Genomic DNA, 15526 nt, shown 5'->3' on the forward strand with positions numbered 1-15526 from the left:
ATATATTTTCACATTTGTTCTCTTTCTCTTAATAGGAGTGTTTAACCAGGGTCCAGTATGCCTCAATTTGATTACACTCTTGAAATCATTGTATTTCTTCCATTGAGTCTGAATGACTTTCTTTCAGGTGATTCCTGTAGCCAGTGAAGAGCAGCTGCTGCTAGTTGAACTGGTTCGCTCTGTCAGCGCCATGCGCACTGAGACTGTTATGCAAACAGTCAAAGAGGTCCTGAAACAGCCGCCTGCTATCGCCAAGGACAAGGTTGGTGTTTTGGTGTTTGTTGCTCAAGCCAGTCTTTATCTGTTTTTGTCTCACTTCTAAATTTTGCATAACAATGCTAGGACAGGAATGTACTCGTGTGAATATCAAGAGACTATTATGATTTATGTCAGTAAAAATGAAGAACTGTGGTAATTGTTGCCATGATTTTCTGCTTCAGAGGCTTTACAGTTTGTTTTAGAGGGGCGCTTTTTAATTTTGATACCTTTTCTCATAGGATAACTTGAAGTCTTTCAGTTAGAGTTCAGTCATTACAATAACTGTTTTTTCTGCTTTCCAGAAGCACCTCTCTCTAGAGGTCTGCATGCTGCAGTTCTTCTATTCTTATGTCCAGAGGTGAGTACACAGCTTCTCACATAATTCTATAATTAGACACCATATCTGTTGAATTCCGATATACATAGAATACACTCTTTCCTTGTGTGTATAATTACAACAACTAACCACTCTGAATTTATGATGTTGCCTCTTTCTGTGTTAGGATTCCTGTTTCCAGTTTGGTTGATAGCTGGCCATCTCTGTTGGCACTGCTGAAGGACTCTATACAGCTGGGCCTGCCCGCTCCAGGACAGTTTCTCATATTGGGGTACGTTTCTCTCCTGGGTGTTACAGTAGTCCAGTAAACATAAACTGAGTAAACAGTGGTATGATTCACTTTGCTTTGTCATTCTTTGTATAAAGCTGTTTTCTGTGTTTCTGTCCAGTTTAGCTCTAGAAGGCTTTTATTTTGAAATAGTTAAAGAAAGTCTTAATGCTATAAATTTAACAGGGCAAGTAGAACCAGTTATACTAAGCAAACAAGATACAGCTTACTCTGATAGAGTCCTGCTTCAACAAAATGTCTCTTTTATTTTGTAACTGGGGTAAATAAAGGTCTCTGTCAGGATTTTCCAAAATACAGTTTTTAATTTTAACTTATTTAATACCTTTGCTCCTTTGTTTTTCTTCTCCAGAGTTCTAAACGAGTTCATTTTGAAGAACCCTAATCTGGAGAGCAAGAAGGACCAGAGAGAGCTGCAGGTAGGTACTGCAGCCAGATTGTAGATAATAATGTGACAAGTCCATGCTCTACAGACATGCCGGATTATAACGTGCTGGATACAATCAAATTAAGCACAACAAGAACACTGAGGGAATCAAAATCATTTGTATGTTCAGGACGTGACCCATAAAGTGGTGGAGGCTATTGGGACGATTGCAGGCTCCTCGTTGGAGCAAACCACGTGGCTGAGGAGGAACCTGGAGGTGAAACCTTCTCCTCAGATCGTTGTGGATGGAACCAACCTGGAAGCTGATGTAGAAGGTGCGCTGCCTGAACTTTACGATCATACATGAAAAGGCTGTTAGCTATGTTGCTTGATAGTCACACTAAACATGTCTGGCCTTGACACCAACTACATTCTCTGCTTCTGCCATGGATGGTTTAATGTGTTTCTTGGTTTTCCTTTTCACGTCTTGATTTTTTTTTTTTTAAAGATGATTTCGGTAATTCTGTGAATTCAGATAGCAGAGTCATAAATGTAGCTAACATTTTCGGGTTTAATCTGAATGCCAGACAATAATTCTTAACGTAACTCAGCTCAAGCAAAGCACGTATAAACTTGTGTTCACAGGAGCTAACATGTCTGAAAACATGTGAAATGTGAATAGTTTTGGGGTGCTTCAGCGTGGATGTGTTATTATCTGTTGTGTAGCTGCTGCTAATGTTTGGTATGTGTGTTTTGTAGATTTAATGCTCACAGTGATGGAGGCCTCCAGCTTCACTCCATCAGTGTACAGTGTGCACGCCCTCACCCTATTGGCCGAGGTAAAACACCTGAGTGTCTGTGACTCAGTTCAACCCTGTCTTTGTTTCTCAAGCCATCAGTCATTCCACTGTTCGTCTTGATTATGCTTCAAACTGCTCTCGCTCATATTTACCAGCAATGTTTAGGCCTGTCGTTATCAAGCACACCCCCACGGTCCATCTGAACTTCTTAGAGCTGATTTATAACCACCTCTCAAACTCTTAAACCATTATTAATGAACCAATAAATTCATGTGCTGAGTTAAGTGTTATGCTTTGGAGGAGGTGGATAATTGAAATCGGTGGCCACCTCCAATGTTTTGGCTGTTTTAGCTCAGAGTGGAGCTCATTACGCAGATATTGCCCATGCTTCATGGATGCAGTTTATAGATGGATGGATGCATATAAGGCAGTTCATCAAATATGTCCTGCACTGCAGTCTATGCATCTGGTAGCTGGTGAGTAGTGTGATGGTCATTTCTTATTTTTCACTCTTTGGATAAAAGTACCTAATGGCAGAAAGAATGTGACAAAATGTGGAGTGTACATGACTTTTGTGAAAAACACATTTATTTAAGCAAAAAGAAAGTTAGTATGCAGTCAAATATGTATCATATCAGTAACATGTTTGATGTGTGATGTGGTTTGTAAATAAAGAGCCAAAGAGCGGGAAACTGTGCGAGAAAAGAGCGCTGTTTAGCATGCTACTATGTCCAAAACCTTAATATGCACAAATGAATGAGAAACTTACTGTTTCAAGAAGAATATTAAGGTGTGCAAGCACTGGAAACTATGACAGCATAAAAAACGCACAATGCAGTGGTTGGATGGTGTTCAAGGATGCTTCAGTTTAAGTCTCTTTGGTGTGATGTGGTTTTTACAACTTCTTTTGGAAGCATCACTCAGCAGTTAATTGAGCAGTCATTTTAAAGCATTATCATAATCAACTTTAACTTCTGTACTCATCAGAACATGCATGTTATTTAAAAATGTTTGCTCACCTGGGTGGATATCCCCCCCCCCCCCCCCCCCTCCCCCCGTCTCTGTCTTATGGCTTTTTTTTTTCCTACAACCAAACAACACAGGAAGCAGGTGTTGAGGCTCAGTGGCCGCAACTATCTGCTCTCTACTTTTGAAAAATGTTGCTTGGTTTTGTCCCATTTACTAAGATTTTGATGTAAACAACACAATGAATGTTGGCTGTATCCGCCAGGTGCTGGCTCATCTGTTGGACATGGTGTTCTACAGTGATGAGAAGGAGAAGGTGATTCCGCTGCTGGTTAATATCATGCACTACGTAGTTCCCTACCTCCGCAACCACAGGTGTGGATGAGCTTCTTTGTATTGTGTGCTGCTTTTGTCCTCATTGAGAAATAACACTATGTAAATTCTTCTTTTAAAAAAAAAAAAAAAAATTTAGTAATGATAATCAATAATAAAACGCATTGAATGTCTGCATGGATGCTTCACATCCTGGTCATTCCTAATTTTTCTCTGACAGCGCTCACAACGCCCCCAGCTACCGGGCTTGTATCCAACTGTTGAGCAGTCTAAGTGGGTATCAGTACACCCGGCGTGCCTGGAAGAAGGAGGCCTTCGACCTCTTCATGGACCACACCTTCTTCCAGATGGACTCCTCCTGCGTCAGCCAGTGAGTAGGAAGGAGAGGAAACTAACTGTGTGTGGGTGAAGACTTGTACAGCTGTAATGCAAGTTATTACAAGAGAGAAATGCACTTAAGAGATCACAATTGAAGGGGGATAGAATTATAAACAAAGACACTTCATCTACATAAGAGAGAGATTTTAAAGTAAAAGCTTCACTATGTTTAGTTTTGCATCTGTTGCCAAATATAACAAAGCTGTGCTTGTAGAAATTATTCCATAATTTTCCTCATTTTTGCAGCTGGAGAGCGATCATTGACCACTTGATGACTCATGACAAGACCACATTCAGAGACCTCATGAGTAAGCTAGTTTCCCTATTAGAATTTGGAGATGTATCACTGGGTGCAGTCACAGATCATTTATCAGACCACTCCCCCCTCCCTCCACTTACTGACGGCTCAAAACATTCTAATATGTTACAGATATTAAAAGCTAAAAGACTGTGGCAGGTGAAGTAATAACACGTCACATTTGTGTGTGTGTGTGTTCCTGTTAGCTCGGGTGGCTGTAGCCCAGAGCAGTTCCCTGAGTCTGTTCACCAACAGAGATGCTGAGCTGGAGCAGAGGGCCATGCTGCTTAAACGTCTGGCCTTCACCATCTACAGCAGCGAAGTGGACCAGTATCAGAAATATCTGCCTGACATACAAGGTAACCTCACACAGAAAACACCACTCTGAAGTTCCTTAATATTATCTGTCGCCTGAAAGCCCAGCTGAAGTTATTAGGTATTTTTTCTTCTAATGTGTGTGTCCACAGAGCGTCTCGTGGAGAGCTTGCGTCTGCCTCAGGTGCCCATCCTTCATGCTCAGGTGTTCCTGTTCTTCAGAGTGCTGCTGCTGCGCATGTCACCTCAGCACCTCACCTCTCTGTGGCCCACCATGATCACTGAGCTGGTTAGCAATACAGGCTACATAAAATCTGACCCCTGCTGCAGCTGTGCCTGTGTTTTACCCAAACTGATGCACTCACACATTTGTATGTTGCAGGTTCAGGTGTTTCTACTGATGGAGCAGGAGCTGACAGCAGATGAGGACATATCAAGGTATACAATGTCTTGTTATAACAAACTGGTCTGTGATGGTAAATGTACATCACAGACAACTCACTCCTGTCTTCCTGTTTTTTTGTTTTTTAAACAAAACCCTGTTCACCTGTAGGACATCCGGGCCATCTGTGGCTGGGCTAGAGACCACCTATTCTGGAGGGAACGGCTTCTCCACCTCCTACAACAGTCAACGCTGGCTCAACCTCTATCTCTCTGCCTGCAAGCTTCTGGATCTGGCCTTGGCGCTGCCTCCCGAGAGCCTGCCTCAGTTTCAGATGTCAGTACAGACACTAGCTTGCATGTCATCATCAGGGACTCAATAACAGACATACAGTGGGGCAAAAAAGTATTTAGTCAGCCACCGATTGTGCAAGTTCCCCCACCTAAAATGATGACAGAGGTCAGTAATTTGCACCAGAGGTACACTTCAACTGTGAGAGACAGAATATGAAAAAAAAAATCCATGAATTCACATGGTAGGATTTGTAAAGAATTTATTCGTAAATTAGGGTGGAAAATAAGTATTTGGTCAGCTCAAACAAGGAAAATCTCTGGCTCTCACAGACCTGTAACGTCTTCTGTAAGAAGCTTTTCTGTCCCCCACTTGTTACCTGTATGAATGGCACCTGTTTGAACTCATCATCTGTATAAAAGACACCTGTCCACAGCCTCAAACAGTCAGACTCCAAACTCCGCCATGGCCAAGACCAAAGAGCTTTCGAAGGACACCAGGAAAAGTATTGTAGACCTGCACCAGACTGGGAAGAGTGAATCTACAATAGGCAAGCAGCTTGGTGTGAAAAAATCAACTGTGGGAGCAATCATCAGAAAATGGAAGACATACAAGACCACTGATAATCTCCCACGATCTGGGGCTCCACGCAAGATCTCATCCCGTGGGGTCAAAATGATCATGAGAACGGTGAGCAAAGATCCCAGAACCACACGGGGGGACCTGGTGAATGACCTGCAGAGAGCTGGGACCAAAGTAACAAAGGTCACCATCAGTAACACACTACAACGGCAGGGAATCAAATCCCGCAGTGCCAGACGTGTTCCGCTGCTGAAGCCAGTGCATGTCCAGGCCCGTCTGAAGTTTGCCAGAGAGCACATGGATGATACAGCAGAGGATTGGGAGAATGTCATGTGGTCAGATGAAACCAAAGTAGAACTTTTTGGTATAAACTCAACTCGTCGTGTTTGGAGGAAGAAGAATACTGAGTTGCATCCCAAGAACACCATACCTACTGTGAAGCATGGGGGTGGAAACATCATGCTATGGGGCTGTTTTTCTGCCAAGGGGACAGGACGACTGATCCGTGTTAAGGACAGAATGAATGGGGCCATGTATCGTGAGATTTTGAGCCAAAACCTCCTTCCATCAGTGAGAACTTTGAAGATGAAACGAGGCTGGGTCTTCCAACATGACAATGATCCAAAACACACCGCCCGGGCAACAAAGGAGTGGCTCCGTAAGAAGCATTTGAAAGTCCTGGAGTGGCCTAGCCAGTCTCCAGACCTCAACCCCATAGAAAATCTGTGGCGGGAGTTGAAAGTCCGTGTTGCTCGGCGACAGCCCCAAAACATCACTGCTCTCGAGAAGATCTGCATGGAGGAATGGGCCAAAATACCAGCTACTGTGTGTGCAAACCTGGTAAAGACCTATAGTAAACGTTTGACCTCTGTTATTGCCAACAAAGGTTATGTTACAAAGTATTGAGTTGTATTTTTGTTATTGACCAAATACTTATTTTCCACCCTGATTTACGAATAAATTCTTTACAAATCCTACCATGTGGATTCATGGATTTTTTTTTCACATTCTGTCTCTCACAGTTGAAGTGTACCTCTGGTGCAAATTACTGACCTCTGTCATCATTTTAGGTGGGGGAACTTGCACAATCGGTGGCTGACTAAATACTTTTTTGCCCCACTGTAATTTGTTTAGGTAGAAGTGTGTGCCTGTGTGTCAGTATTTGAGATGTGGAAGGGTACATTGTGATAATTGATTATGTGAATTTCACTCCTTTAAAGCTGTTCTGAGTCAATCTGAGTATGTCACGCCTCATTACAGGTATCGCTGGGCCTTCATCCCAGAGGCGTCAGACGATTCGGGGTTGGAAGTGAGACGTCAGGGGATTCACCAGAGAGAGTTTAAGCCCTACATTGTCCGACTAGTGAAGCTGCTGAGGAAACGAGCCAAGGTATCTCATCTTCTCTTGTCTGCACAGGTTATTAAATAATGAAGATAAATAAGTGCCTTTTACAAAGAGGAAAGTGCTTGTTAAAAGAGGCTGTTTTGCAAATTGTAGTTTTTGCGGGTTGGCAGGTGAATATTCAGCTTCAGTAAATTATTTGCCTCCTCCTCATAGAAAAACCCAGAAGAGGACTGCTCCACCCAAACCCTGTCCTGGGAGCCAGGTCACCTAATGCTGACCCTCTACGTGATCCGCAGTATGGAGCAGCTGCTGCCCTTCTTCAACTTGCTCAGCCAGGTGTTCAGCAGCAAGGCCAGCAGCCGCTCAGGCCCCGCCTACGCTCACAACCGCACAGATGCCTCTTTCCCCAGCCACAAGGAGGGCCACAAACTGGAGAGCCAGAAAGTGTTCTGGAGTCGAGCTCGACAAAACATTGAGGAGATGGTTGAAAAAGACTTTCTAGAGGGGCTCATCAAGACGTGAGGTCAAAACAAGCGGAGGGAGAGGGAACTAACACACAACTGATCAACACTAGTGAACCTCAACCTGTACATTAAAAAAACTATATGGGATTATAAACTTGGGGAGGAGTTTGTACATTCTTTTTTTTTTTTTTTTTTTTTTATAATGATTTTTCTTTTAAAAGCTACTTTATTGATTTTAATTATTTGTATATATGGAGCAGCTTTGATGACTTTCAACATTTCATGTGAGTCCTTTAGGATAAAGTGAAAATGCTGTGCCATTCCATATCGATGTGACTTAATAAAGATTTCTAATGAGAAGTTTACATCAGCTATGTTGTTCTCTTTCTAAATATTAAGAAAGAACTTACACTACGCCCCTGCCATTCAGTCTAAGTCTCTTCAGTCTCTTCTCCATTCTCATCTGAGCAGGTGTAGACTGTGTATAAAAGATAGACAGCCACTACCGCATTGCCCGTTGGTTTCCACATTAGCTTTGTCGTCATCGGAATCTTGTTTTTCTGGAGCCAGCCATGACTACAGTTACTCAAAAAGGGTCGAGTCCTAAGTTATCAGCTGATGCTAGAGAACATAGAAAAATGTGTGAGCGCAATACACAGACACACCTACCTGCTGTTTAGTGCAGTAACGGGGTAATAAAATACTAGAAAATGCCTAAAACCAAAACTGAAGCAAAGACTTCTCTACTGCACAGAAAGCCATTCTTGTCAGATAATTCCATTTAAGATGCAAAGCAGCGACACCACAAAGGCAGTCAAGAGGTCAGTTTGTCTCTGAGATGACCATATCAGTATGGACTTTAGATGGTACCCTTTTAAGTTCCTGTTGGTCAACTCCACCTACATTGAGTAGACACTCAGCAGGAGAGGAGCAAAACAAACATTGTCTGCAAGGGAGTCCTAACAACAGTAGCCTGAGCAGCTACGTACAGTGGCTTGGAAAAGTATTCGGCCCCCTTGAACTTTTCCACATTTTGTCACATTACAGCCACAAACATGAATCAATTTTATTGGAATTCCACGTGAAAGACCAATACAAAGTGGTGTACACGTGAGAAGTGGAACGAAAATCATACATGATTCCAAACATTTTTTACAAATAAATAACTGAAAAGTGGGGTGTGGGTAATTATTCAGCCCCCTGAGTCAATACTTTGTAGAACCACCAATTACAGCTGCCAGTCTTTTAGGGTATGTCTCTACCAGCTTTGCACATCTACAGACTGAAATCCTTGCCCATTTTTTCTCCAGAGTAGTCTGATTTGATAACTGAGAGATGAGCGCTGTCAGATGGGAGAGAGGTCACAGCTGTTATTATACCCTATTAAAAATAAATATATTTAAAATACATTTCTAAGTGCCATGAACAAGTATTGTATTTTATATGTAGGTCTTTCCAATGTACATTAACACATTTTAATGTACATTTTTATGAAAAACGACTGATAGAACTGCATAATGCTGATCAGAAAATGTGATTGAGAGCACGACGCCAGAAGACTTCAGCACCACGGACAGGGCCGAATCCGCTGATTGGCTGCGCGTGGTTATATAAAATCGTGCTCCCTGAAGCTGCACGCTTCTTATGACCTTCGTAGTACGGAAGCAGCATGACAGGCACCAAAACCCTGTAGAGTAGCTGTATTAACCCTTCACATCCTCACGCAGCAACCCCATTCGCCCACCTCCCCACCTCGCTCGCTTCTCCCTTGAGCTCTCGCGATAAAAGAGGCTGCAGTGGGGTTGGTAACACTGCGTCACCTGACTCAAAGGAGGGGGCAGGGCGTGTTGAGAAATATAAATAAAATAATAATTAAATAAACGGAAGGATGTAAGTCCACCGAAAGCACCGCCATCCAACGACCCGGTTTGAAGCGCGCATCCCCGGAGCTGACGGTGAGGAAGGCGCAGAGGAAGCGTAGGGCTGCAGAAGGAGAAGGAGAGAGTGAGAAAAACAAACAAACAGAGAAAAAAAACGCTGCACTGGATGGTGTGGGATGAAGATAATGATGTTCCCCTGCACGCCCCGCTGATACTCAGGGACTGTCAGACTGGTGGTGGTGGTAAGGATTATCCAGGAGACAAGCGGAAGGAAGACAGGGAGGAGGGGAGGCAAGAGAGAAGCATCATCCAGGGAGGACGGCATTGTGAGGGAGGCTGTCCGACCATAACGCGGAACAGTAAGAAATTCATTAAAAAACGGAGGGGAAAACACTGAATTAAAACCTGGATTAGCGTTTTACTTTTTTGCCCTCTCCTTTTTTCCCCTTCCCCCCTTTTTTTGCATATAGACTGTAGTTATCACCGGATACTGGAATTCAGGGAAGAAAGTCAGTTCATGATTGTTCCAGAAACGCATGCAGATCCAGCAGATCTGAGTGGGAATACCAGCTCTCCGCTTGTTATGCAACTCAAATCAATTGCGGCTCTTTAGAAAGTGCCCTAATATTTCTTTTCCTGGAGCCTGTGTCTGTGTGGTGTTCTCGAGGGCGGCTGGGATTACTGAGGCTGCTCGCTCATTCCGGCGTGCGTGTGTGTGTGTGTGTGAGTAGGGGGGGGGGGTAGGACCATATTGGAGGCTTGCTGGTTGTACTCCGCGGAGAGAAGATGTCGGGGCAGACGCTGACGGACCGCATCGCCGCGGCTCAGTACAGCCTGACGGGATCCGAGGTGTGCCGAGCGGTGTGCAAAGCCACCACGCACGAACAGACAGCCCCGAAGAAGAAACACTTGGAGTGTGAGTACATCTACGTCTAAGTAACCCCTCCATCTATCCTTGTCATGCACAACTAGGCCTTGCACCAAAGCCATGATGGTTGCCCCCCACCCCCACATCCGTTACTCCAGCGTGTCTTAATATGCTTGGATGGGTTTCAAGTCATAGTATATACTCACGTGTATGAACACACACACACACACACACACACACACACACATACACACACGTACTACCGAAAGACCACCAACAGGAACTGCTTTCAGTCTTAACTGACCAAGCCAAAGTTAATATATAATTACATGGCCTCTCACCCGCTGACTGTGCATTAGTGTAGAGCCAGAATAGGGAAACCACAAAGTCTCCAACCAGATACTTACAGATAAAAGTCCCTCTGATTGCATGCTATCTCTCCCTCCAATGCTGCTCTTATGCTAGTTACTGCATAATTAAAAGGCTAAAAGTAGTTTCAGTACTACTAAGCACACAGGTGGGGTTGTTGCCTGAGACCTTGTCCTCTATGGTAGCACTGAAAAAACTGCCAACATATTTATCACAGATTTCTTGTTTCGTTTCTTGGTGCAGTTTCTAGATGTCTTTCATTGCACGAACAGGGTTGTCAAATGAAGGAGCAGGCGGTGCCAATTCAATAATAAAAAAAAAGGCTATTAGCTTTTTGGAAAGGATGGAATGGGGCTGTATTTACTGATAACACACAATTTCAGGGACAGTCAATATCCCCAGTGGTCATCCATACATAAAGTAGATTGAACTCTCCAATGACTCATGTGCAGAATAGATAATAGTGAACACAGCAAAGGTGGAGGTTTCAGTTAGAGTGGGGTTTTTTCAGGATGCAAATGAATGACACAAGGCCTTTAAGTATTTTTGCCAATAAATATGCAAAAAACAGACCAAGCTTGTGCATTTGATCTGAACACATACATGTGAATAACACAGCCTTTTGCTTTTTCTGCACAATGATATAATACAGCTTGTATTAAGATATTCAACACACAAAATCAATTTGTCTATAATATAAACACCATCCATGCGTCACATCTGGGAAACATAAAGACTTGGCATAAATAGAAATACATGGAATGTCCTCAGTCCTCTTCCTACACCAATGAAATCCGTGATCCCTGACTGGATTTTTATCCAAGGAACCTTTTGCCCCCAAAATGAACGATTTAGTGCATTTATTTGGTTTTGGAATAATTGGAAACATTAGGAAGTTATTGAAACAAGCTGGTGAGAGGTCAGTGAGTGCAAGTCACTGAATTGTTGAGGTTATAGGCATCTATATAGACAGAAACTAATGGAGGAAGAGTTACGGCCGGGATGGCCGATGTGTTTGAGGTGTGGACCCAAAAACAGACATGTGAGAGAAAAACGAAGTATAACAAAAAGCAAGCCGTTTATTAAGGGTGATATCAAACAGAAAACAAGGCAAGGTGAGCTGGGGAAAAACTAAACTAAAACCTAAACTGGGATGAACTAAAACTAACATGAAAACTATGCCATGGTACCTGAACATGAATCAGAACAGGTACATCTGAAAACTGTGACAAGAAACATGAACCTGAACCGAAGCATGAAAATAATCCTGAGACCGGAAGTACATGACGCGAGACAAAGAGACGACCCAACAGAGGGGGAACAGAGGGAGATAGAGGACACAGAAGGGTAATGAGGGAAGTGGAAACACCTGGGGAAACACAGCTGACACAATGAACCTGACGCCACAGGGGAAGCAAAACTAAACACACTGAACATGGAAACACAGACTTTCAAAGTAAAACAGGAAACATGGAGAGATGTGAACTGGGACACACTGATACAAGAGACAGAGAGTCGGAGTGAGAGAGGGACAAAGAGGAGAGAGACGCAAGGGGAACCTACCTAGACAAGGAGATAACATACGACAAACAGAAAAAGACTCATAAATAAGGAGACATGGACGATAACATAAACTACACTAAACTTCAACTACGATGAACTAATACAAAATAACCCAAAATACTCTGTCACAGACCCCGCCCCCTGACAGGGAAATTATTGTTTGTGTAATTTTAAACAGGCAGAATCACCAGGGTTGGAAATATAACGGTGAAATCATTGTCTATCAGTGTCCAGGCATACATGCCCATGCCATGATGCTTCCTCCGCCGTGTTTGACAGATAGTGTTGCTTTGGATCATGAGGTGTTTCTCTCTTTCGCAATACTTCTCCCATCATTCAGCTGCAAGTTCATCTTGGTTTCACCATCCACTTTTTTTGTCTTCTTCTTCTTCTTCATTTTTTTTTGTTGCAGATTTTCCTTTAGATGTTTTCTGGCAAAGTCTAATCTGCTCTTCCTGTTCTTGAGTGTAACCAGAGGTTTGCACCTTGTTGTAATCTCTGCATATATCTGTTTATGAAGGTGTCTCTTTATTATAGACTATGTGACAGTGATACCTCTTCCTGTGTGAGGATGTTCTTGACTGGGTTAGATGTTGTGAAAATGTTTTTTTTTTTAATAATGGAAATAATTTGCCACTTCAGTTGTCTTCTGTGGTCTTTCAGGTCTTTTGGTGTTGCTGAGCTGCCAGGTCCTTGTTTTTAAGAATAATTCAGATTGTTGATTTGGCTGCGTCCATAAAGTTTTTCCTAGTTTCTCTTTCTAATAGGTTTATTTTGATTTTTCAGCCTTATTATGTCTTGTGCTTTTGGCATCATATTGAAATACAGTGATAAGCTATCAAATACAAATTCAACACTTTAAACCAACTTCAGACGTCTGCTTCACTGGGAACAGGCCTCACCTCAACTACCGTATTTCCCGGACTACAAAGCGCACCTAAATATTAGCCGCACAAGCTAAAATCAGGGGAAAATCCTGTTTTGTACATACATTAGCCGCACCTGACCAAAAGCTGCAGGTGTTTCAATGTTGACTTATCATATGTAAGAGAATATGCACAAAGGGAATTGTCAGGAAAGAGATGGCTGTTTGGAGACATCACTTTTATTAATATTTTGAAAAACAAGTTATGGGTACATATTTGCACATGTAGTACATAACAGTAGCCTACAGCACACCAGAAAAATAGATTCGGACTACCTTTTAGGCTCAGGTGCAGTGACACAGCTTTAACAAGAAGAAAAGTCAGTCATTCACCACCATCTTTCTCTTCTTCCTGCGCACTAAAACCACCAAAGTCCTCTTCTCCAGTGTCGGATACAAACAGGCTCAGGATGGCTTCGTCATCCACTCTTCTTCTCTCCTTCGTTGTCACTTTCAAAACCAAAGAAATCCTCATTGTCAGTGTCAGAGTCGAACACCCTCAGAAGGGCCGTGGCGGTGTCCTCCTCTCCATCATGCAGCAGTCCAGCCCTTCAAAATCCGTTGGTGATCGTGGATGTTTTCACACTTTTCCACGCTGTCAGAATCCACCGGTGGAGTTGGGCATAACTTGCTTTTTGGGCATAACTTGCAAGTTTATCGCCGCTCATCATCCACGCCTCCCGCTGAATGCGTAGCGCTACTTTGAAGTTTGTTTTTCGCGCTACTTCGTACGGCACTACGTTGCCTGGCGGACGGACATGTGACTAACATACCACTCTTGAACCCCGATCCTTCCGCCAGGCAACGTAGTGCCGTACAACAGCGGAACACACAAAACAAATCGTCTTACGATATGACAAAAATCACGGACAATCCATAGAAAAGCCGCACCTGACTAAAAGCCGCAGGGTTCAAAGCTTGTGCAAAAAGTAGCGGCTTATAGCCCGACATTTACGGTAATCGTCACTCAATTGTCCAATTAATTTTCAGTCTTTATTAAAAGTCTGCAAAGCCTACACTTCAGTCACATATTGATTGTTTGAATCTACCATGTTGGTGTATAGGCAAAAAAAATACAAAAATGTGTCTTTTTCCAACAGCTTGTGGACCTAACTGCACACATAAAAACCTGTCTGTAGCCATTCACAGAAGTAAAACACCTAGCTTGCTCCTACACTAAGCTAACAGCCTTGTTAGGTTATTTTATCTTATGTTAAAGTTAAACATTTCATTTTAAACATGCTTCCCCCACGATATTAAAAATAAATAAAAACTATATATTAAAAGGAATTTGGCAGTGACAGGCAGAACATGCATGGAGGTAAAACTCCTTGTTTCAACTCTTACAAATAAGTTGCATTAGCATAGCTTACTGTAACTTTAAGCTAGTACCATTTAGCTTTTAAAATCTCTGCTACAAGTGCCAACATGCTAAAGAAAAAAAAAAAAAAAGAAGACCTGAAAATCTTTTAGCTGAACTTATTTTAATTTAACATTTTAAATTCATGGAGCTCTTGAGTTCATACTGTTTTTTTCAATCAAACTGCTTCATTGTATGTGACAAAGGTAATTTGTTCTGCAGGAGAAGCAGCCTTAGGTTAAATTGTTTGACATTACATCCTGTTTTACCCATAGCTGACATTTACCCAGTGTGCTGCTTGGAGAAAAAATGTCTACTTTTACCGCTAGCAGAAAGATGCATCATAATCATCAGTGAAACTTGTTGCCAAGATCCTCCAACACCGCTGTAGTCCTGTTTTATATCGACATGCTTGGCATCCATTAATACCCCTGGAAATACACTCTGTCATCCACACAATCACATGGATTTATGTATGTGTATTTGGCTCTAGGATACTCTATTACTGAAGCAATTTACATATTTTAATAACATAAAGATGCTGCAATGATATAACTGATTGCCTTCTTGCATATCAAATCCTTGTTGTATTTCATTTTGGGAGCTTTTTGGCTTGTAATGTGACGCGCTGCTTCTCACTCTGCCTGAAACCTGACAGCAGCACATTTTTTGTCCCTCTCCAAGTGAATAGATAATGTTTGTAGTTGGTCAGTCTGTTGTCAGTGCAAAATGATACACTAAACATGTACTAACTTCACTCTGCAAGTCATTTAAAAAGGGAGGGGAGAAAACATGCTGAATTGTAAAAGGGCACTTTGTGTTAGGAGCTGTGTGCTCAAGGTCTAAAAATATCTCTCATGGATTGTTCCACTGACAGCCAAATGTGTGTTCGTTTGGTTCAAGTGACATCCAGGGGAGTAAGCTCCACAAGCTGTGATCCCCAAACCGTGCAGTGAGATAGAGAGACAGGAGAAAATTAGAAGTTACTGTATTCAGACTGAATCAGGTGCTGTAGTGTTTCTGAGGATGAAAAGCACAATAAATAGATGGTATTAGAAAAGAGTGGGATGAGAATATAAGCAGACATGTCTCCAGGTTCATGCCTCTTTACCTTGGGTTTTTAAAAGGCTGGAGAAAACAAAACACAATGATGAATAGT

The 15526-nt window shown here is 42.4% G+C and overlaps 2 protein-coding genes across 6 annotated transcripts in view; both read left to right on the forward strand.

Annotated features, from left to right (window-relative positions):
* Positions 1–7767, forward strand: part of dop1a (DOP1 leucine zipper like protein A) — a 30780-nt gene extending 23013 nt beyond the window's left edge. For all 4 annotated transcript variants that reach the window (XM_012925185.4, XM_076889854.1, XM_076889855.1 and 1 more), the window contains 15 exons: positions 128–262; positions 561–616; positions 762–866; positions 1234–1300; positions 1439–1583; positions 2008–2087; positions 3280–3389; positions 3568–3717; positions 3972–4033; positions 4230–4382; positions 4491–4627; positions 4721–4776; positions 4892–5056; positions 6854–6983; positions 7152–7767. In XM_012925185.4, the coding sequence (XP_012780639.3) occupies positions 128–262; positions 561–616; positions 762–866; positions 1234–1300; positions 1439–1583; positions 2008–2087; positions 3280–3389; positions 3568–3717; positions 3972–4033; positions 4230–4382; positions 4491–4627; positions 4721–4776; positions 4892–5056; positions 6854–6983; positions 7152–7460 (1860 nt within the window). In that variant the 3' untranslated portion in view covers positions 7461–7767. The remainder of the gene's footprint in view (positions 1–127; positions 263–560; positions 617–761; positions 867–1233; positions 1301–1438; positions 1584–2007; positions 2088–3279; positions 3390–3567; positions 3718–3971; positions 4034–4229; positions 4383–4490; positions 4628–4720; positions 4777–4891; positions 5057–6853; positions 6984–7151) is intronic.
* A 1497-nt stretch (positions 7768–9264) lies between these two features.
* The window catches only part of snap91a (synaptosome associated protein 91a), a 58942-nt gene continuing 52680 nt past the window's right edge, over positions 9265–15526 (forward strand). Inside the window, exon 1 of one of the 2 annotated variants that reach the window (XM_076889857.1) lies at positions 9265–10198. In XM_076889857.1, coding sequence (XP_076745972.1) covers positions 10069–10198 — 130 coding nt within the window. In that variant the 5' untranslated portion in view covers positions 9265–10068. The remainder of the gene's footprint in view (positions 10199–15526) is intronic. The other variant, XM_076889858.1, reaches the window with a different exon arrangement.

The sequence above is a fragment of the Maylandia zebra genome, linkage group LG11, assembly GCF_041146795.1.
Source record: "Maylandia zebra isolate NMK-2024a linkage group LG11, Mzebra_GT3a, whole genome shotgun sequence".
NCBI classification, from domain to species: domain Eukaryota; kingdom Metazoa; phylum Chordata; class Actinopteri; order Cichliformes; family Cichlidae; genus Maylandia; species Maylandia zebra.